At 43.9% G+C, this 22,975-nt stretch overlaps 1 protein-coding gene across 1 annotated transcript in view; it reads right to left on the bottom strand.

The window, feature by feature from the left end:
• Positions 1-572: 572 nt before the first annotated feature.
• LOC122939459 overlaps positions 573-22,975 on the bottom strand; it is a 94,453-nt gene continuing 72,050 nt past the window's right edge. The window contains exons 9-11 of the mRNA XM_044295532.1: positions 7,319-7,479; positions 4,316-4,377; positions 573-1,371 (exon numbers count right to left, since the gene is read on the bottom strand). Coding sequence (XP_044151467.1) covers positions 1,178-1,371; positions 4,316-4,377; positions 7,319-7,479 — 417 coding nt within the window. The 3' untranslated portion in view covers positions 573-1,177. The remainder of the gene's footprint in view (positions 1,372-4,315; positions 4,378-7,318; positions 7,480-22,975) is intronic.

The raw sequence follows: 22,975 nt of genomic DNA, 5'->3' as shown, positions 1-22,975 counted from the left end.
TTTTGGCAGCCCTTTCACTTAGTGCATAGGCTTCATAAGTGTAGGAGTCCCACAATGTGAATGAGGCCCTCCTTTATGTGATATACAGGTTGTATCGGAGCCTCTTCCTTGTAATTTTTGGCAGCGATTGCACTTTATACAAGTAAATATACAGGAAAGAATATTTCCTAACAATTTTTCCTCTTCAATTGATTTCATCTTCGGTTTTGTGCGTATTATTGTCAGTCTGTAAAAGTGGCGCACTACTCGGACAACATCATTCCCAGCAGCGACCTGGGAGTCCAAGATGCCTCCAGACGTCCTCCCCGTGCTGTTCCCGAACCATTCCAGTGGTGTTTCTATCAATTTCTGACCTTTTCCTGTGAACCAGACGCCCCCCCTCTTCAGAGCGGGGCGGGGGGGGGGGCTGGTTTAATGCTCGAGAACTTTAGTGTTGATCGAGCACCAAAGGGCTCCTTTCTGCTGTCTATACAAAGCAAATTACCAAAACTTCAGATGCATTCGGAACAAGTAATTTAGTGAAATTCATGACAGATCCAATTAATTTAGAATTTATTCGCTCATCTTGAATGCATACATTTATAAACACCATTTTAGGACAATCGGCAAACATCTGATATAATCTGAACAAGCTAGAAAAATGATTAGATCGGGATCTAACTCAGGATCCACCATTCACCACCAGTGATGTCTGTTTATCTACTTCCCCTCCCTGTACAGTGACCTCTGCACAGTTTATAAAGCAAGTAAGTGACGTCCCCTCGAGTCTGCTGTGTCTACAGTCCATGTCGCTGCTCGAAGGCATAAAGCTAAATGCGGTTAACAGCGGCTCCGGTAAGATGGCCGCCCCCATAATCATGTACAGAGAATAGAATACAAATATACAATCAGGAAATAAAAAGTAAAGATATTAGAAGAAAGCTCTGGCTCAGCAAGCCTCCGTGCCGCACCATGGCGCGCTGGATAGAAGACTGATCATAGCAGAAACTTCAGGAGAGAATTTAGAGGACTGGAATGGCGGACTGGTTGAGCTGGCTGAACCTCAATGACTGCTTCTATGGCACAGATTCGTGGTATAATCCCTGTCTTTTATGTTATATGTCACAATGCTAATTCCAGGGTGGAGCCTCCATTACTGATGGCTTAGGTCGATGGCTGTTCTTCGTTCTCAGCATCTCTAATATCGTTCAATGTATGACTGCTGGACCATGAAATATCGCTGAATGTCTTGTCTGAGGGAGCCGGTGAAACGAGTCCTCGTGGGGGCCTCCTCAATGCTGATGAACGGGCTGAGGGTCACCTTCTTTACAGGCAGGTTAATAAATGGGATCATATCAGGACAAAGTGGCCGAACTGCAGGAAATCTCCCACCTGGAAAAGAACAATTTAGAAGATAATAGCAGCACAGTATGAAGACTCCACAGAATGTAAGGGCCACAGCACAAACAGGTTCAGGAGCCCCGGTCCCCTCTGAGATGTCAACTGACCCCCTTAGACTTGACTAATAAACAAAGACGAGTCGCCTAAACAACATCATCAGTTATGTTATATCCACAGGTAGCAGTTATATTACATTATCAGTAATCAGTTTGTGCACTTTTACCAGTATATGTCTGGTCACCACAGTACCGTATGAAGTAATTATACCTATATCACTATTTTTAGGATTTCTAACGTTATGCTGTATTTCCTTAATTGAAGGGCAGAATTTTACCATTGTTGTGCTGCCATTAGGACTAACACCCTCTCCTTCACTATAAAGGGAAGCAACATTCCTCCGACTAGCGAATTGTTATAAAGTTAGGAATAGGGAGGGATACTTGTGCTGCTATTAGGACTAAGGGAAAACAGATACATGTCAGACATCCTAACTTTTCTTACATCCTACCAGGAGCACAATTTAGCAAGAAGTCACCCCATAGGGAGTGTCCACTTAAATAGCAGAACTCAAAACTGACTGACCAAAAGCAGTCCATTGTGAATTCAAAAATTCACCCTATAATGTTTGATAAAGAAGTGTGAGCTCCAGGAGGCTGAACTACAAATGTGATGAAAGGAATCAAACTGTTCTCCACCCAAGAGGTGGCAACCGCACCGGTGGAATGGGCTCTAACAAAGGAAGGAGCTTCCAAGTGTTGGGACAAAAAGTATAAATTGATGGTCTGTTTAATCCATCCGCCTAGAGTTGGTTTAGAGTCGAGATTAGCAAAACTTTTGAGATTCGTTTTTGTTTCAGTTTGCCAATTTTTTTAAAAAAAAGTTCGGTTCTGGCCTAAATTAATTCTACCTGAAGCAAAGTAGCTCCAACTGCCCTGGTAATTACATCCACCCCGCTCCTGAATGCAATGGCAGCAATAGTGAATGATGTCTGAGTGACACCCACATAGCGGTGGGGAAAGACACGTTTGACGGTGTTATCATACAGCGTGTTTAGTATCACACCGCGCCGGGACATGAGTTCTGCTTTTTCATATTCCAAAGCTTCCAAAGATGGTGATTATACACACACGGTGTTATGGGATAAAAAAAGAAAAACAGTGAATTGTTGGGACCAAGTGTCCAGAAATGATTCCTCGACAGTATCAAAATTCTGCCCATACGACGTGCACAAGGGTTAATTGTCAGAAGAAGTGGCTCTTTTTTAACAAGCCTATTTATAAAAATTCTCCCTTTTAATTACCTAATAAGTATACTTTTTTTTGAAATGTAAGTTTTACACAATGATTTCATTTAAAAAAAATTTTTTTTTATGTTTTAGTGTCTCCATAGTTTTGGGGCGATTATCTTGGGTAGGTTATGATTTTTGCGGGATGAGATGACGGTTTGATTGGCACTATTTTGGGGTGCATATGACTTTTTGATCGCTTGCTATTACACTTTTTGTGATGTAAGGTGACAAAAATTGCTTTTTTTTTACACCATTTTAAAAAAAAATTATGGTGTTCATGTGAGGGGTTAGGTCATGTGATATTTTTATAGAGCAGGTTATTACGCACGCGGCAATACCTAATATGTATACTTTTTTATTTACTTAAGTTTTACACAATAACAGCTTTTTTAAAACAAAAAAAAAAATGATGTTTTTGTGTCTCCATATTCTGAGCCATAGTTTATTTTTATTTTTTGGGTGACTGTCTTAGGTAGGGGCTCATTTTTTGCGGGATGAGGTGATGATTAGATTGGTACTCATACGCCTTTTTGATCGCTTACTCCTGTACTTTTTGTGATGTAAGGTGAAAAAAAAATTGTTTATTTAGCACAGTTTATATTTTTGATTTTTTATGATGTTCATCTGAGGGGTTAGGTCATGTGATATATTTATAGAGCCGGTCGGTACGGACGCGGCGATACCTAATATGTCAACTTTTTTTATTCCCATATTTTTTTAACTTTATTTGGGGGAAATTATATTTTTGTTTTTTTTTTACTTGAAATTTAAAAAATTTTGGGGGGGGAAACTTTACTTTTTCAACTTTTTTCACTTTATTTTGTCCCACTATGGGACTTCAACTTTCGGGGGTCTAATCCTTTACAATGCATGACAATACTTGGCTGTATGAGTAATACTGTGTGTATTACTCATACAGCTTCCGGCCTGTGGATCCAGGGGGCATCGTGCTGCCTTCTATGCCATCGGGTCCCCCTTGCAAACCCACGGGGACCCTATGGCACCTCCCACCGCCGTTGCAACCTCCAGTAAAAGCCTCAAACCGCAGGTCTGAATTGAGCTGCGGTTTGCGGCGATCGCCGACAGGAGGGGGTCACGGGACCCCCCCGCGCATTGACCCAAGGTGCCTGCTCAATGATTTGATCAGGCACCTTGTTCCGATCACCGCCCGCCGGACAGCGCTGATCGGAACTACACAGGACGTACAAGTACGCCCTATGTCTCTAACAGGTTAAAAGAAGAAAAACTGCTACAAGAGGACATAGTGTTACATTAGAGGGGCAAAGGGTTAACAGTAATATCAGGAAGTATTACTTTACTGAGAGAGTAGTGGATGCAGGGAATAGCCTTCCTGCAGAAGTGGTAGCTGCAAATACAGTGGAGGAGGTTAAGCATGCATGGGATAGGCATAAGGCCATCCTTCATATAAGATAGGGCCGGGGGCTATCCATAGTATTCAGTATATGGGGCAGACTAGATGGGCCACATGGGTCTCATCTGCCGACACATTCTAGGTTTCTTCGAGGTCCAATACTAACACCAGGCAATCAGGAGCCTGTGTCCAGCAGTAGACGTAGCCTTGGCTGCACACCTCGTGGGGTCACATACATTCTACGTAGCAGGTACATCTCACTCCAAGGAACTCACCTGCTTGGTCCCTTTGTCTTCGATGCATCCCAGTCTCTCCCAGCCGCAGCAAAGCTCGCCTTCTGCAAAACAGAGAGAGCACCGTTACACGTGAACTCCAGAGGGGATCACTAATCTGAATGAACCTGAAACAGGGATTCACCTAACAATCATAGATCAGTTTGCATTGACATCAAAAACTAAATAACTTGCTGCCTGAATAGGAACGCCTAAAAACTCTCATTTCTTCTGTTCATCATTAAAATGTGGCTTTTCGCAAAAATAATCAACTCAGGCTGAGTGCAGGAAAGTGGCCACCATCTGCTGTAAGTATTGGTGAAGAGGCCACCTTCCTGTCACCCAAGTGAGTCGACCAGTATGACCAACATTGGGAACGTGTAGAAGATACCTGGGAACAGACTTCAGTTGAGACATGTTTGAATCTGATCAAGCGCATGCCCAGAAGGGTTCAGGAAGCGCTGAAAGCCAAAGGTAGATATACAAAATACTAACAATATATTAAAATATAGAATTTTAGGAGTAAAACAGTATGAAAGCAGTCACATGACAAGAATCTGCAGACCGAATCCTATGCTAAATAGTTGCAAGTCAATGTATGTATGAGATAGCCGAGAGGATTGTCTATAAAATGATGGGAGTCTGACGTCTGAAGCTGTCCGAAGTGGACGATGAGATATGGAGCCTGAAAGTCAAAAAGTTCAAAACGATGTTAACCTTTTACTCTTTATTCTATAGTAAGAATGTATACAGTCTATGGTCAGGGTGTATACAGTCTATGGTCAGGGGTGTGTATACAGTCTATGGTCAGGGTGTATACAGTTGGGGTGTGTATACAGTCTATGGTCAGGGTGTATACAGTCTATGGTCGGGGGTTTATATACAGTCTATGGTCAGGGGTGTGTATACAGTCTATGGTCAGGGTGTATACAGTCTATGGTCGGGGGTTTATATACAGTCTATGGTCGGGGTGTGTACACAGTTGGGATTTATACAGTGTATGGTACGAATGTATACAGTCTATGGTCAGGGTGTATACAGTCTATGGTCAGGGTGTATACAGTCTATGGTCAGGGGTGTGTATACAGTCTATTGTCGGGGTGTGTATACAGTCTATGGTCAGGGGTGTGTATACAGCCTATGGTCAGGGGTGTGTATACAGTCTATTGTCGGGGTGTGTATACAGTCTATGGTCAGGGGTGTGTATACAGTCTATTGTCGGGGTGTGTACACAGTTGGGATTTATACAGTGTATGGTACGAATGTATACAGTCTATGGTCAGGGTGTACGCAGTCTATGGTCAGGGTGTACGCAGTCTATGGTCAGGGTGTACGCAGTCTATGGTCAGGGGTGTGTATACAGCCTATGGTCAGGGGTGTGTATACAGTCTATTGTCGGGGTGTGTATACAGCCTATGGTCAGGGGTGTGTATACAGTCTATTGTCGGGGTGTGTATACAGTCTATGGTCAGGGGTGTGTATACAGTCTATTGTCGGGGTGTGTACACAGTTGGGATTTATACAGTGTATGGTACGAATGTATACAGTCTATGGTCAGGGTGTATACAGTCTATGGTCAGGGTGTATACAGTCTATGGTCAGGGTGTATACAGTCTATGGTCAGGGGTGTGTATACAGCCTATGGTCAGGGGTGTGTATACAGTCTATTGTCGGGGTGTGTATACAGCCTATGGTCAGGGGTGTGTATACAGTCTATTGTCGGGGTGTGTATACAGTCTATGGTCAGGGGTGTGTATACAGTCTATGGTCAGGGCATGTATACAGTTGGGGTGTGTATACAGTCTATTGTGGGTGTGTGTGTACACAGTTGGGATTTATACAGCCTATGGTCAGGGGTGTGTATACAGTCTATGGTCAGGGTGTATACAGTCTATGGTCGGGGGTTTATATACAGTCTATGGTCGGGGTGTGTACACAGTTGGGATTTATACAGTGTATGGTACGAATGTATACAGTCTATGGTCAGGGTGTATACAGTCTATGGTCAGGGTGTATACAGTCTATGGTCAGGGGTGTGTATACAGCCTATGGTCAGGGGTGTGTATACAGTCTATTGTCGGGGTGTGTATACAGCCTATGGTCAGGGGTGTGTATACAGTCTATTGTCGGGGTGTGTATACAGTCTATGGTCAGGGGTGTGTATACAGTCTATTGTCGGGGTGTGTATACAGCCTATGGTCAGGGGTGTGTATACAGTCTATTGTCGGGGTGTGTATACAGTCTATGGTCAGGGGTGTGTATACAGTCTATTGTCGGGGTGTGTATACAGTCTATGGTCAGGGGTGTGTATACAGTCTATGGTCAGGGCATGTATACAGTTGGGGTGTGTATACAGTCTATTGTGGGTGTGTGTGTACACAGTTGGGGTGTATACAGTCTATGGTAAGATTGCATACAGTCTATGGTCGGGGTGTGTACACAGTTGGGGTGTATACAGTCTATGGTAGTATTGTATACAGTCTATGGTCGGGGTGTGTACACAGTTGGGGTGTATACAGTCTATGGTAAGAATGTATACAGTCTATGGTCGGGGTGTGTACACAGTTTATAGTCGGGTACATACAGATTATAGTGAGGGTTAGCACCGTTCATGGTGTGGGCTAACAATGTTTATGGAGGTAGTAAACGCCCTTCATGGATGGAAGGCAATGTTCATAACCAGGGTCACCTCCATTCATGGTCATGGCTGGCAGCCTTCATGGTCAGGGCCATCTCCATTCATGGTTATGGCTGGCAGCCTTCATGGTCAGGGTCACCTCCATTCATGGTCATGGCTGGCAGCCTTCATGGTCAGGGTCACCTCCATTCATGGTCATGGCTGGCAGCCTTCATGGTCAGGGTCACCTCCATTCATGGTCATGGCTGGCAGCCTTCATGGTCAGGGTCACCTCCATTCATGGTCATGGCTGGCAGCCTTCATGGTCAGGGTCACCTCCATTCATGGTCATGGCTGGTACCCTTAGTGGTCAAAGTCAAAGGTGTTACCTGTCTATGGGTGGCAGGGCCAGCACCGTGCTTCCATGCTTTAGTTCACAGTCCCTCAACACGTCCAGCTCTCTCTTCATCTGGACATCACAATAATAATTCAGAACATCGATGGCTGTGACATCGTATGAAAGATCTTCCTGTCTTGTCCTGTTACCGCCCTAGAAAATACACATGGCTGTCACATTACAGGAGCAGAGCGCCACTGCCTCCCATCCTGGCGCTGCACTGGATCTGTGCTTCTGATGTCCTAGAAATGGATTGTATCCCCAGTGTCAGGCAGCTGCTGCCAAGGGGATGAATAGGATGATGGGAGACTCTGTATCCAAAGAGTGGAAAGAGCTGAGAAGAGAGTGACATCACCCTGCAGAGGAGCTGCCCTAATATTCAGCAGAGGCAGCGGGTGGTCATTCTTCTCAGTATGAATCCTCCACCACTAAAAACACCGCTCGACCAACTGTACACATCGCACCGTTAGATTAGTTACTATAACACCCCAGGAACTGTACACATCGCACCGTTACATTAGTTACTGTACCACCTCAGGAACTGTACACATCGCACCGTTACATTAGTTACTGTACCACCTCAGGAACTGTACACATCGCACCGTTAGATTAGTTATATAACACCTCAGGAACTGTACACATCGCACCGTTAGATTAGTTACTGTACCACCTCAGGAACTGTACACATCGCACCGTTAGATTAGTTACTATAATACCTCAGGAACTGTACACATCGCACCGTTAGATTAGTTACTGTAACACCCCAGGAACTGTACACATCGCACCGTTAGATTAGTTATATAACACCTCAGGAACTGTACACATCGCACCGTTACATTAGTTACTATAACACCTCAGGAACTGTACACATCGCACCGTTAGATTAGTTACTGTACCACCTCAGGAACTGTACACATCGCACCGTTAGATTAGTTACTGTACCACCCCAGGAACTGTACACATCGCACCGTTAGATTAGTTACTGTACCACCTCAGGAACTGTACACATCGCACCGTTAGATTAGTTACTATAACACCTCAGGAACTGTACACATCGCACCGTTAGATTAGTTACTATAACACCTCAGGAACTGTACACATCGCACCGTTACATTAGTTACTGTACCACCTCAGGAACTGTACACATCGCACCGTTAGATTAGTTACTGTACCACCTCAGGAACTGTACACATCGCACCGTTAGATTAGTTACTGTAACACCTCAGGAACTGTACACATCGCACCGTTAGATTAGTTACTGTAACACCTCAGGAACTGTACACATCGCACCGTTAGATTAGTTACTGTACCACCTCAGGAACTGTACACATCGCACCGTTAGATTAGTTACTATAACACCTCAGGAACTGTACACATCGCACCGTTAGATTAGTTACTGTACCACCTCAGGAACTGTACACATCGCACCGTTACATTAGTTACTATAACACCTCAGGAACTGTACACATCGCACCGTTAGATTAGTTACTATAACACCTCAGGAACTGTACACATCGCACCGTTAGATTAGTTACTGTACCACCTCAGGAACTGTACACATCGCACCGTTAGATTAGTTACTGTACCACCTCAGGAACTGTACACATCGCACCGTTAGATTAGTTACTGTACCACCTCAGGAACTGTACACAGTACACATCGCACCGTTAGATTAGTTACTACAACACCTCAGGAACTGTACACATCGCACCGTTAGATTAGTTACTGTACCACCTCAGGAACTGTACACATCGCACCGGTAGATTAGTTACTATAACTCCTCAGGAACTGTACACATCACACCGTTACATTAGTTACTGTACCACCTCAGGAACTGTACACATCGCACCGTTACATTAGTTACTGTACCACCCCAGGCACTGTACACATCGCACCGTTAGATTAGTTACTGTACCACCCCAGGCACTGTACACATTGCACCGTTAGATTAGTTACTGTAACACCTCAGGAACTGTACACATCGCACCGTTAGATTAGTTACTGTACCACCTCAGGAACTGTACACATCGCACCGTTAGATTAGTTACTGTACCACCTCAGGAACTGTACACATCGCACCGTTAGATTAGTTACTATAACACCTCAGGAACTGTACACATCGCACCGTTAGATTAGTTACTATAACACCTCAGGAACTGTACACATCGCACCGTTACATTAGTTACTATAACACCTCAGGAACTGTACACATCGCACCGTTACATTAGTTACTGTACCACCTCAGGAACTGTACACATCGCACCGTTAGATTAGTTACTATAACACCTCAGGAACTGTACACATCGCACCGTTAGATTAGTTACTATAACACCTCAGGAACTGTACACATCGCACCGTTAGATTAGTTACTGTACCACCTCAGGAACTGTACACATCGCACCGTTAGATTAGTTACTGTACCACCTCAGGAACTGTACACATCGCACCGTTAGATTAGTTACTGTACCACCTCAGGAACTGTACACATCGCACCGTTAGATTAGTTACTGTAACACCTCAGGAACTGTACACATCGCACCGTTAGATTAGTTACTGTACCACCTCAGGAACTGTACACATCGCACCGTTAGATTAGTTACTGTAACACCTCAGGAACTGTACACATCGCACCGTTAGATTAGTTACTGTACCACCTCAGGAACTGTACACATCGCACCGTTAGATTAGTTACTGTACCACCTCAGGAACTGTACACATCGCACCGTTAGATTAGTTACTATAACACCTCAGGAACTGTACACATCGCACCGTTAGATTAGTTACTATAACACCTCAGGAACTGTACACATCGCACCGTTAGATTAGTTACTGTACCACCTCAGGAACTGTACACATCGCACCGTTAGATTAGTTACTATAACACCTCAGGAACTGTACACATCGCACCGTTAGATTAGTTACTGTACCACCTCAGGAACTGTACACATCGCACCGTTAGATTAGTTACTGTACCACCTCAGGAACTGTACACATCGCACCGTTAGATTAGTTACTGTAACACCTCAGGAACTGTACACATCGCACCGTTAGATTAGTTACTGTACCACCTCAGGAACTGTACACATCGCACCGTTAGATTAGTTACTGTAACACCTCAGGAACTGTACACATCGCACCGTTAGATTAGTTACTATAACACCTCAGGAACTGTTCACATCGCACCGTTACATTAGTTACTATAACACCTCAGGAACTGTACACATCGCACCGTTAGATTAGTTACTGTACCACCCCAGGAACTGTACACATCGCACCGTTAGATTAGTTACTATAACACCTCAGGAACTGTTCACATCGCACCGTTACATTAGTTACTATAACACCTCAGGAACTGTACACATCGCACCGTTAGATTAGTTACTGTACCACCTCAGGAACTGTACACATCGCACCGTTAGATTAGTTACTATAACACCTCAGGAACTGTTCACATCGCACCGTTACATTAGTTACTATAACACCTCAGGAACTGTACACATCGCACCGTTAGATTAGTTACTGTACCACCTCAGGAACTGTACACATCGCACCGTTAGATTAGTTACTGTACCACCTCAGGAACTGTACACATCGCACCGTTAGATTAGTTACTGTAACACCTCAGGAACTGTACACATCGCACCGTTAGATTAGTTACTGTACCACCTCAGGAACTGTACACATCGCACCGTTAGATTAGTTACTGTAACACCTCAGGAACTGTACACATCGCACCGTTAGATTAGTTACTGTACCACCTCAGGAACTGTACACATCGCACCGTTAGATTAGTTACTATAACACCTCAGGAACTGTACACATCGCACCGTTAGATTAGTTACTATAACACCTCAGGAACTGTACACATCGCACCGTTAGATTAGTTACTGTACCACCTCAGGAACTGTACACATCGCACCGTTAGATTAGTTACTGTACCACCTCAGGAACTGTACACATCGCACCGTTAGATTAGTTACTGTAACACCTCAGGAACTGTACACATCGCACCGTTAGATTAGTTACTGTACCACCTCAGGAACTGTACACATCGCACCGTTAGATTAGTTATATAACACCTCAGGAACTGTACACATCGCACCGTTACATTAGTTACTGTACCACCTCAGGAACTGTACACATCGCACCGTTAGATTAGTTACTGTACCACCTCAGGAACTGTACACATCGCACCGTTAGATTAGTTACTGTACCACCTCAGGAACTGTACACATCGCACCGTTAGATTAGTTACTGTACCACCTCAGGAACTGTACACATCGCACCGTTAGATTAGTTACTGTAACACCTCAGGAACTGTACACATCGCACCGTTAGATTAGTTACTGTACCACCTCAGGAACTGTACACATCGCACCGTTAGATTAGTTATATAACACCTCAGGAACTGTACACATCGCACCGTTAGATTAGTTACTATAACACCTCAGGAACTGTACACATCGCACCGTTACATTAGTTACTGTACCACCTCAGGAACTGTACACATCGCACCGTTAGATTAGTTATATAACACCTCAGGAACTGTACACATCGCACCGTTAGATTAGTTACTGTACCACCTCAGGAACTGTACACATCGCACCGTTAGATTAGTTACTATAACACCTCAGGAACTGTACACATCGCACCGTTAGATTAGTTACTGTACCACCACAGGAACTGTACACATCGCACCGTTAGATTAGTTACTGTACCACCTCAGGAACTGTACACATCGCACCGTTACATTAGTTACTGTACCAACTCAGGAACTGTACACATCGCACCGTTAGATTAGTTATATAACACCTCAGGAACTGTACACATCGCACCGTTAGATTAGTTACTATAACACCTCAGGAACTGTACACATCGCACCGTTACATTAGTTACTGTACCACCTCAGGAACTGTACACATCGCACCGTTAGATTAGTTATATAACACCTCAGGAACTGTACACATCGCACCGTTAGATTAGTTACTGTACCACCACAGGAACTGTACACATCGCACCGTTAGATTAGTTACTGTACCACCTCAGGAACTGTACACATCGCACCGTTAGATTAGTTACTGTACCACCTCAGGAACTGTACACATCGCACCGTTAGATTAGTTACTGTAACACCTCAGGAACTGTACACATCGCACCGTTAGATTAGTTACTGTACCACCTCAGGAACTGTACACATCGCACCGTTAGATTAGTTACTGTAACACCTCAGGAACTGTACACATCGCACCGTTAGATTAGTTACTGTACCACCTCAGGAACTGTACACATCGCACCGTTAGATTAGTTACTATAACACCTCAGGAACTGTACACATCGCACCGTTAGATTAGTTACTATAACACCTCAGGAACTGTACACATCGCACCGTTACATTAGTTACTGTACCACCTCAGGAACTGTACACATCGCACCGTTAGATTAGTTACTGTACCACCTCAGGAACTGTACACATCGCACCGTTAGATTAGTTACTGTAACACCTCAGGAACTGTACACATCGCACCGTTAGATTAGTTACTGTACCACCTCAGGAACTGTACACATCGCACCGTTAGATTAGTTATATAACACCTCAGGAACTGTACACATCGCACCGTTAGATTAGTTACTATAACACCTCAGGAACTGTACACATCGCACCGTTACATTAGTTACTGTACCACCTCAGGAACTGTACACATCGCACCGTTAGATTAGTTATATAACACCTCAGGAACTGTACACATCGCACCGTTAGATTAGTTACTGTACCACCACAGGAACTGTACACATCGCACCGTTAGATTAGTTACTGTACCACCTCAGGAACTGTACACATCGCACCGTTAGATTAGTTACTGTACCACCTCAGGAACTGTACACATCGCACCGTTAGATTAGTTACTGTAACACCTCAGGAACTGTACACATCGCACCGTTAGATTAGTTACTGTACCACCTCAGGAACTGTACACATCGCACCGTTAGATTAGTTACTGTAACACCTCAGGAACTGTACACATCGCACCGTTAGATTAGTTACTGTACCACCTCAGGAACTGTACACATCGCACCGTTAGATTAGTTACTGTACCACCTCAGGAACTGTACACATCGCACCGTTAGATTAGTTACTATAACACCTCAGGAACTGTACACATCGCACCGTTAGATTAGTTACTATAACACCTCAGGAACTGTACACATCGCACCGTTACATTAGTTACTGTACCACCTCAGGAACTGTACACATCGCACCGTTAGATTAGTTACTGTACCACCTCAGGAACTGTACACATCGCACCGTTAGATTAGTTACTATAACACCTCAGGAACTGTACACATCGCACCGTTAGATTAGTTACTGTACCACCTCAGGAACTGTACACATCGCACCGTTAGATTAGTTACTATACCACCTCAGGAACTGTACACATCGCACCGTTAGATTAGTTACTGTACCACCTCAGGAACTGTACACATCGCACCGTTAGATTAGTTACTGTAACACCTCAGGAACTGTACACATCGCACCGTTAGATTAGTTACTGTACCACCTCAGGAACTGTACACATCGCACCGTTAGATTAGTTACTGTAACACCTCAGGAACTGTACACATCGCACCGTTAGATTAGTTACTATAACACCTCAGGAACTGTTCACATCGCACCGTTACATTAGTTACTATAACACCTCAGGAACTGTACACATCGCACCGTTAGATTAGTTACTGTACCACCTCAGGAACTGTACACATCGCACCGTTAGATTAGTTACTGTACCACCTCAGGAACTGTACACATCGCACCGTTAGATTAGTTACTATAACACCTCAGGAACTGTACACATCGCACCGTTAGATTAGTTACTGTACCACCACAGGAACTGTACACATCGCACCGTTAGATTAGTTACTGTACCACCTCAGGAACTGTACACATCGCACCGTTACATTAGTTACTGTACCAACTCAGGAACTGTACACATCGCACCGTTAGATTAGTTACTGTAACACCTCAGGAACTGTACACATCGCACCGTTAGATTAGTTACTGTACCAACTCAGGAACTGTACACATCGCACCGTTAGATTAGTTATATAACACCTCAGGAACTGTACACATCGCACCGTTAGATTAGTTACTGTACCACCACAGGAACTGTACACATCGCACTGTTAGATTAGTCACTGTACCACCTCAGGAACTGTACACATCGCACCGTTACATTAGTTACTGTACCACCTCAGGAACTGTACACATCGCACCGTTAGATTAGTTACTGTACCACCTCAGGAACTGTACACATCGCACCGTTACATTAGTTACTGTACCAACTCAGGAACTGTACACATCGCACCGTTAGATTAGTTATATAACACCTCAGGAACTGTACACATCGCACCGTTAGATTAGTTACTATAACACCTCAGGAACTGTACACATCGCACCGTTACATTAGTTACTGTACCACCTCAGGAACTGTACACATCGCACCGTTAGATTAGTTATATAACACCTCAGGAACTGTACACATCGCACCGTTACATTAGTTACTATAACACCTCAGGAACTGTACACATCGCACCGTTACATTAGTTACTGTACCACCTCAGGAACTGTACACATCGCACCGTTAGATTAGTTACTATAACACCTCAGGAACTGTACACATCGCACCGTTAGATTAGTTACTGTACCACCTCAGGAACTGTACACATCGCACCGTTAGATTAGTTACTATAACACCTCAGGAACTGTACACATCGCACCGTTAGATTAGTTACTATAACACCTCAGGAACTGTACACATCGCACCGTTAGATTAGTTACTATAACACCTCAGGAACTGTACACATCGCACCGTTAGATTAGTTACTATAACACCTCAGGAACTGTACACATCGCACCGTTAGATTAGTTACTGTACCACCTCAGGAACTGTACACATCGCACCGTTAGATTAGTTATATAACACCTCAGGAACTGTACACATCGCACCGTTAGATTAGTTACTATAACACCTCAGGAACTGTACACATCGCACCGTTAGATTAGTTACTGTACCACCTCAGGAACTGTACACATCGCACTGTTACATTAGTTATATAACACCTCAGGAACTGTACACATCGCACCGTTAGATTAGTTACTATAACACCTCAGGAACTGTACACATCGCACCGTTAGATTAGTTACTATAACACCTCAGGAACTGTACACATCGCACCGTTAGATTAGTCACTATACCACCTCAGGAACTGTACACATCGCACCGTTACATTAGTTACTGTACCACCTCAGGAACTGTACACATCACACCGTTAGATTAGTTACTATAACACCTCAGGAACTGTACACATCGCACCGTTAGATTAGTTACTATAACACCTCAGGAACTGTACACATCGCACCGTTAGATTAGTTACTGTACCACCTCAGGAACTGTACACATCGCACCGTTACATTAGTTACTATAACACCTCAGGAACTGTACACATCGCACCGTTAGATTAGTTACTATAACACCTCAGGAACTGTACACATCGCACCGTTAGATTAGTTACTGTACCACCCCAGGAACTGTACACATCGCACAGTTAGATTAGTTACTGTACCACCTCAGGAACTGTACACATCGCACCGTTACATTAGTTACTGTACCACCTCAGGAACTGTACACATCGCACCGTTAGATTAGTTACTATAACACCTCAGGAACTGTACACATCGCACCGTTAGATTAGTTACTGTACCACCTCAGGAACTGTACACATCGCACCGTTAGATTAGTTACTATAACACCTCAGGAACTGTACACATCGCACCGTTAGATTAGTTACTATAACACCTCAGGAACTGTACACATCGCACCGTTAGATTAGTTACTGTACCACCTCAGGAACTGTACACATCGCACCGTTAGATTAGTTACTGTACCACCTCAGAAACTGTACACATCGCACCGTTAGATTAGTTACTATAACACCTCAGGAACTGTACACATCGCACCGTTAGATTAGTTACTGTACCACCTCAGGAACTGTACACATCGCACCGTTACATTAGTTACTGTACCACCTCAGGAACTGTACACATCGCACCGTTAGATTAGTTACTGTACCACCTCAGGAACTGTACACATCGCACCGTTAGATTAGTTACTGTACCACCTCAGGAACTGTACACATCGCACCGTTAGATTAGTTACTGTACCACCTCAGAAACTGTACACATCGCACCGTTAGATTAGTTACTATAACACCTCAGGAACTGTACACATCGCACCGTTACATTAGTTACTGTACCACCTCAGGAACTGTACACATCGCACCGTTACATTAGTTACTGTACCACCTCAGGAACTGTACACATCGCACCGTTAGATTAGTTACTGTACCACCTCAGGAACTGTACACATCGCACCGTTACATTAGTTACTGTACCACCCCAGGCACTGTACACATCGCACCGTTACATTAGTTACTGTACCACCCCAGGAACTGTACACATCGCACCGTTACATTAGTTACTGTACCACCTCAGGAACTGTACACATCACACCGTTAGATTAGTTACTATAACACCTCAGGAACTGTACACATCGCACTGTTACATTAGTTACTGTACCACCTCAGGAACTGTACACATCGCACCGTTAGATTAGTTACTATAACACCTCAGGAACTGTTCACATCGCACCGTTACATTAGTTACTATAACACCTCAGGAACTGTACACATCGCACCGTTAGATTAGTTATATAACACCTCAGGAACTGTACACATCGCACCGTTAGATTAGTTACTGTACCACCTCAGGAACTGTACACATCGCACCGTTACATTAGTTACTATAACACCTCAGGAACTGTACACATCGCACCGTTACATTAGTTACTGTACCACCTCAGGAACTGTACACATCGCACCGTTACATTAGTTACTGTACCACCTCAGGAACTGTACACATCGCACCGTTAGATTAGTTACTGTAACACCTCAGGAACTGTACACATCGCACCGTTAGATTAGTTACTGTAACACCTCAGGAACTGTACACATCGCACCGTTAGATTAGTTACTATACCACCTCAGGAACTGTACACATCGCACCGTTAGATTAGTTATATAACACCTCAGGAACTGTACACATCGCACCGTTAGATTAGTTATATAACACCTCAGGAACTGTACACATCGCACCGTTACATTAGTTACTATAACACCTCAGGAACTGTACACATCGCACCGTTAGATTAGTTACTATAACACCTCAGGAACTGTACACATCGCACCGTTAGATTAGTTACTATACCACCTCAGGAACTGTACACATCGCACCGTTACATTAGTTACTGTAACACCTCAGGAACTGTACACATCGCACCGTTAGATTAGTTACTGTAACACCTCAGGAACTGTACACATCGCACCGTTAGATTAGTTACTGTAACACCTCAGGAACTGTACACATCGCACCGTTAGATTAGTTACTATAACACCTCAGGAACTGTACACATCGCACCGTTACATTAGTTACTGTACCACCCCAGGAACTGTACACATCGCACCGTTAGATTAGTTACTATAACACCCCAGGAACTGTACACATCGCACCGTTAGATTAGTTACTATAACACCTCAGGAACTGTACACATCGCACCGTTAGATTAGTTACTATAACACCTCAGGAACTGTACACATCGCACCGTTAGATTAGTTACTATAACACCTCAGGAACTGTACACATCGCACCGTTAGATTAGTTACTATAACACCTCAGGAACTGTACACATCGCACTGTTAGATTAGTTACTGTACCACCTCAGGAACTGTACACATCGCACCGTTAGATTAGTTACTGTACCACCCCAGGAACTGTACACATCGCACCGTTAGATTAGTTACTGTACCACCCCAGGAACTGTACACATCGCACCGTTAGATTAGTTACTGTACCACCTCAGGAACTGTACACATCGCACCGTTACATTAGTTACTATACCACCTCAGGAACTGTACACATCGCACCGTTAGATTAGTTACTGTACCACCTCAGGAACTGTACACATCGCACCGTTAGATTAGTTACTATAACACCTCAGGAACTGTACACATCGCACCGTTAGATTAGTTACTGTACCACCCCAGGCACTGTACACATCGCACCGTTAGATTAGTTACTGTACCACCTCAGGAACTGTACACATCGCACCGTTAGATTAGTTACTGTACCACCTCAGGAACTGTACACATCGCACCGTTAGATTAGTTACTGTACCACCCCAGGAACTGTACACATCGCACCGTTAGATTAGTTACTGTACCACCCCAGGAACTGTACACATCGCACCGTTAGATTAGTTACTGTACCACCTCAGGAACTGTACACATCGCACCGTTAGATTAGTTACTATAACACCTCAGGAACTGTACACATCGCACCGTTAGATTAGTTACTGTACCACCTCAGGAACTGTACACATCGCACCGTTAGATTAGTTACTGTACCACCTCAGGAACTGTACACATCGCACCGTTAGATTAGTTACTGTACCACCTCAGGAACTGTACACATCGCACCGTTAGATTAGTTACTGTACCACCTCAGGAACTGTACACATCGCACCGTTAGATTAGTTACTGTACCACCCCAGGAACTGTACACATCGCACCGTTAGATTAGTTACTGTACCACCCCAGGAACTGTACACATCGCACCGTTAGATTAGTTACTGTACCACCCCAGGAACTGTACACATCGCACCGTTAGATTAGTTACTGTACCACCTCAGGAACTGTACACATCGCACCGTTAGATTAGTTACTATAACACCTCAGGAACTGTACACATCGCACCGTTAGATTAGTTACTGTACCACCTCAGGAACTGTACACATCGCACCGTTAGATTAGTTACTGTACCACCCCAGGAACTGTACACATCGCACCGTTAGATTAGTTACTATAACACCTCAGGAACTGTACACATCGCACCGTTAGATTAGTTACTGTACCACCCCAGGAACTGTACACATCGCACCGTTAGATTAGTTACTGTACCACCCCAGGAACTGTACACATCGCACCGTTAGATTAGTTACTGTACCACCCCAGGAACTGTACACATCGCACTGTTAGATTAGCGTTTCTCCAGACTATGATGAATTGGCAGCTTATTCGGTTGTAGGACACATCGTGGACCCTCTATGGGACTTTCTAACGGGAAGGCTGTGGCTGCCATCTCCATTTATCTTTGGGAAGCTAATGCTGTCTTATCATTGAAACTATGAGATGAGAGAAACTGCTAAATACATAAAGGGAATCAACTCGGTAAAGGAGGAGAGAAGATTTAAAAGAAGAAAAACTACCACAAGAGGACATCGTGTTACATTAGAGGGACAAAGGGTTAACAGTAATATCAGGAAGTATTACTTTACTGAGAGAGTAGTGGATGCAGGGAATAGCCTTCCTGCAGAAGTGGTAGCTGCAAATACAGTGGAGGAGGTTAAGCATGCATGGGATAGGCATAAGGCCATCCTTCATATAAGATAGGGCCGGGGGCTATCCATAGTACTCAGTATATTGGGCAGACTAGATGGGCCACATGGGTCTTATCTGCCGACACATTCTAGGTTTCTATGTAGGGGGTTGTGATGATAGGTGACAATGAATATAGTAAAAAAAACAAAGACCATCTGGCCTGCCTCGGGTTCAGTCGTTTAGCCGACTCCAGGTAAGCCAGGTTTTTGTGTCAGTGAACACAGTGATCGGATGAATCGCCCCTTCCAACCAATGACGCCATTCCCCAAAAGCCAATTTAATGGCCAGTAACTCTGTTACCCACATCCTAATTTCTCTCTGCGGCAGAGAGTTTTTTTTTTGAGAAAAAGGCACATGGACGCCATTTACCAGGTGACGGGCCCTGCGATAAAACTGCTCCTACCCCCACCTCGGACATGTCCACTTCCACAATGAAAGGTTGTGATACATCCGGCTGCACCAATATAGGGGGGGGGGGGGGGGAGAGAAGCATTCCTTAACCGCAGAAAAGGCTTGCAACGCCGAATCAGACCAAACTGAGACATCCGCTCCTTTCTTAGTCATGTCAGTTAAGGGTTTTACTATTGTCGAATAATTCTTAATACATTTTCGGTAATAGTTGGTGAACCCCAAAAACCGCATAAGAGCCTCCAGATTCAAGGGTCAATCCCAGTCCAATACAGCACAGACTTTCTCTAGATCCATTCGAAAACCTGAAGATGACAGCAGATAGCCCAAAACCTTCTCTGATTTTGCGTACAATTTATTATCTCTTAGGATCTGTAACACCTGTCTCACGTGATCCTGATGTGTCTCCATGTCTGGAGAACAAATAAGAAGGTCATCCAAATACACGACTACAAACCTCCCCACCAGGTGATGAAAAATGTAATTCACAAAGTGTTGGAAGACCACAGGAGCATTGGTCAACGCGAAAGGCATGACTAGGTTCTCAATGTGCCCCTCAGGAGTATTAAAAGCCATCTTCCATTCATCCCCTTCCTTGATCCTAACCAAAATATATGCACCCTTAAGTCCAACTTGGAGAACACCTTGGCACCAACAATCTGGTTAAACAAATCGGGAATCAAAGGAAGGGTAAGGATCACGGACAGTAATCCGATTTAGTTCACGGAAGTCCAGACATGGCCGAAGACCTCCGTCCTATTTTTTAACAAAAAAGAACCCTGCAGACACTGGAGACTTGGAAGGTCTTATGTGTCCTTTGGTCAAACTCTCGGTAATATACTCCGCCATGGTCAGTCTTTCAGGTTCCGAAAGGTTATACAACCTAGATTTTGGCAATTTAGCTCCGGTAATAAGATTGATAGGACAATCACATTCCCGATGTGGAGGTAAATCCTGGCATCCACTCTCAGAAAAATACATCGGCAAAATCAGATATAAAAGAGGGTAATGTCTTAGTAGTTAAAACAGAAAAAGACGTATTCAGACAATTGTCTGCGCAATAATCACCCCAATCCAGAACCTGTCTAGCTTGCCAATCGATGGTTGGATTGTGCTTGCTTAACCACGGTAAACCCAGAACCACCGGAAAAGGGAGACCTTCCATCACAAAACACAAGATAAATTCTTGATGAAAGTCACCCACTCTTTTTGGCGGGCGCAGCACTATGAAGTGCCTTTTGCACAGTGGTATTAGAAGAATTCTGATATCTCTGACTTTTAGTCTAACCAGACTGTCTGTTACTCTGTAATTCCTCTAGTGCCGTCCTATGGAAACAGTAGGTTTAAAGAGCACAACAAATGCGGGAAATAACTTCTTTATTAACTTCAACTTTTCTTCATATATAACTATGCCGCCTCCGCAGCAGATGGTCCATGTACATAACAGGTGTTGAAAAGATATCACAAAATGGCGGTATGCATAAGAGGGTGGTTCAACTGTTCAATCTCGTCATTCAACATAAAATTGTGGATCTATTTATCTCTTCAGTATCTGTACTGTCACTTTAAGTTATTTAAGTACTTTATGATCTCTCTGAGGTCTAACTAATAGTTCTACTTGCTGAATTTGGTCGCAATTTGCAATATGCAGTTAGCAGTAACTATTTGCAGACTGGTTGAGTATGATCTGGTATGTGTCCGCATGTGTTTTGCGGATCCGATCCATGGATCCGTAAAAATCATACGGACGTCTGAATGGAGCCTTACCAGGGGGGTGATCAATGACAGGGGGGTGATCAGGGAGTCTATATGGGTGATCACCCCCCTGTCATTGATCACCCCCCTGTCATTGATCACCCCCCTGTCATTGATCACCCCCCTGTCATTGATCACCCCCCCCTGTCATTGATCACGCCCCCTGTAAGGCTCCATTCAGACATTTTTTTGGCCCAAGTTAGCGGAAATTTTTTGTGTTTTTGTTTTTGTTTTTTCTTACAAAGTCTCATATTCCACTAACTTGTGTCAAAAAATAAAATCTCCCATGGACTCACCATACCCCTCACGGAATCCAAATGCGTAAACATTTTTAGACATTTATATTCCAGACTTCTTCTCACGCTTTAGGGCCCCTAAAAAGCCAGGGCAGTATAAATACCCCACATATGACCCCATTTCGGAAAGAAGACACCCCAAGGTATTCCGTGAGGGGCATATTGAGTCCATGAAAGATTGAAATTTTTGTCCTAAGTTAGCGGAAAGTGAGACTTTGTGAGAAAAAAACAAAAAAAATCAATATCCGCTAACTTATGCAAAAAAAAAAAAAATTTCTATGAACTCGCCAGGCCCCTCATTGAATACCTTGGGGTGTCTTCTTTCCAAAGTGGGGTCACATGTGGGGTATTTATACTGCCCTGGCTTTTTAGGGGCCCGAAAGTGTGAGAAGAAGTCTGGGATCCAAATGTCTAAAAATGCCCTCCTAAAAGGAATTTGGGCCGCTTTGCGCATCTAGGCTGCAAAAAAGTGTGACACATCTGGTATCGCCGTACTCAGGAGAAGTTGGGGAATGTGTTTTGAGGTGTCATTTTACATATACCCATGCTGGGTGAGAGAAATATCTTGGTCAAATGCCAACTTTGTATAAAAAAATGGGAAAAGTTGTCTTTTGCCAAGATATTTCTCTCACCCAGCATGGGTA

The sequence above is a fragment of the Bufo gargarizans genome, chromosome 5, assembly GCF_014858855.1.
Source record: "Bufo gargarizans isolate SCDJY-AF-19 chromosome 5, ASM1485885v1, whole genome shotgun sequence".
Taxonomy (NCBI): Eukaryota; Metazoa; Chordata; class Amphibia; order Anura; family Bufonidae; genus Bufo; species Bufo gargarizans.
The sequence above is the reverse complement of the archived record's forward strand: the minus strand, read 5'-3'. Positions and strand labels throughout refer to the sequence as shown.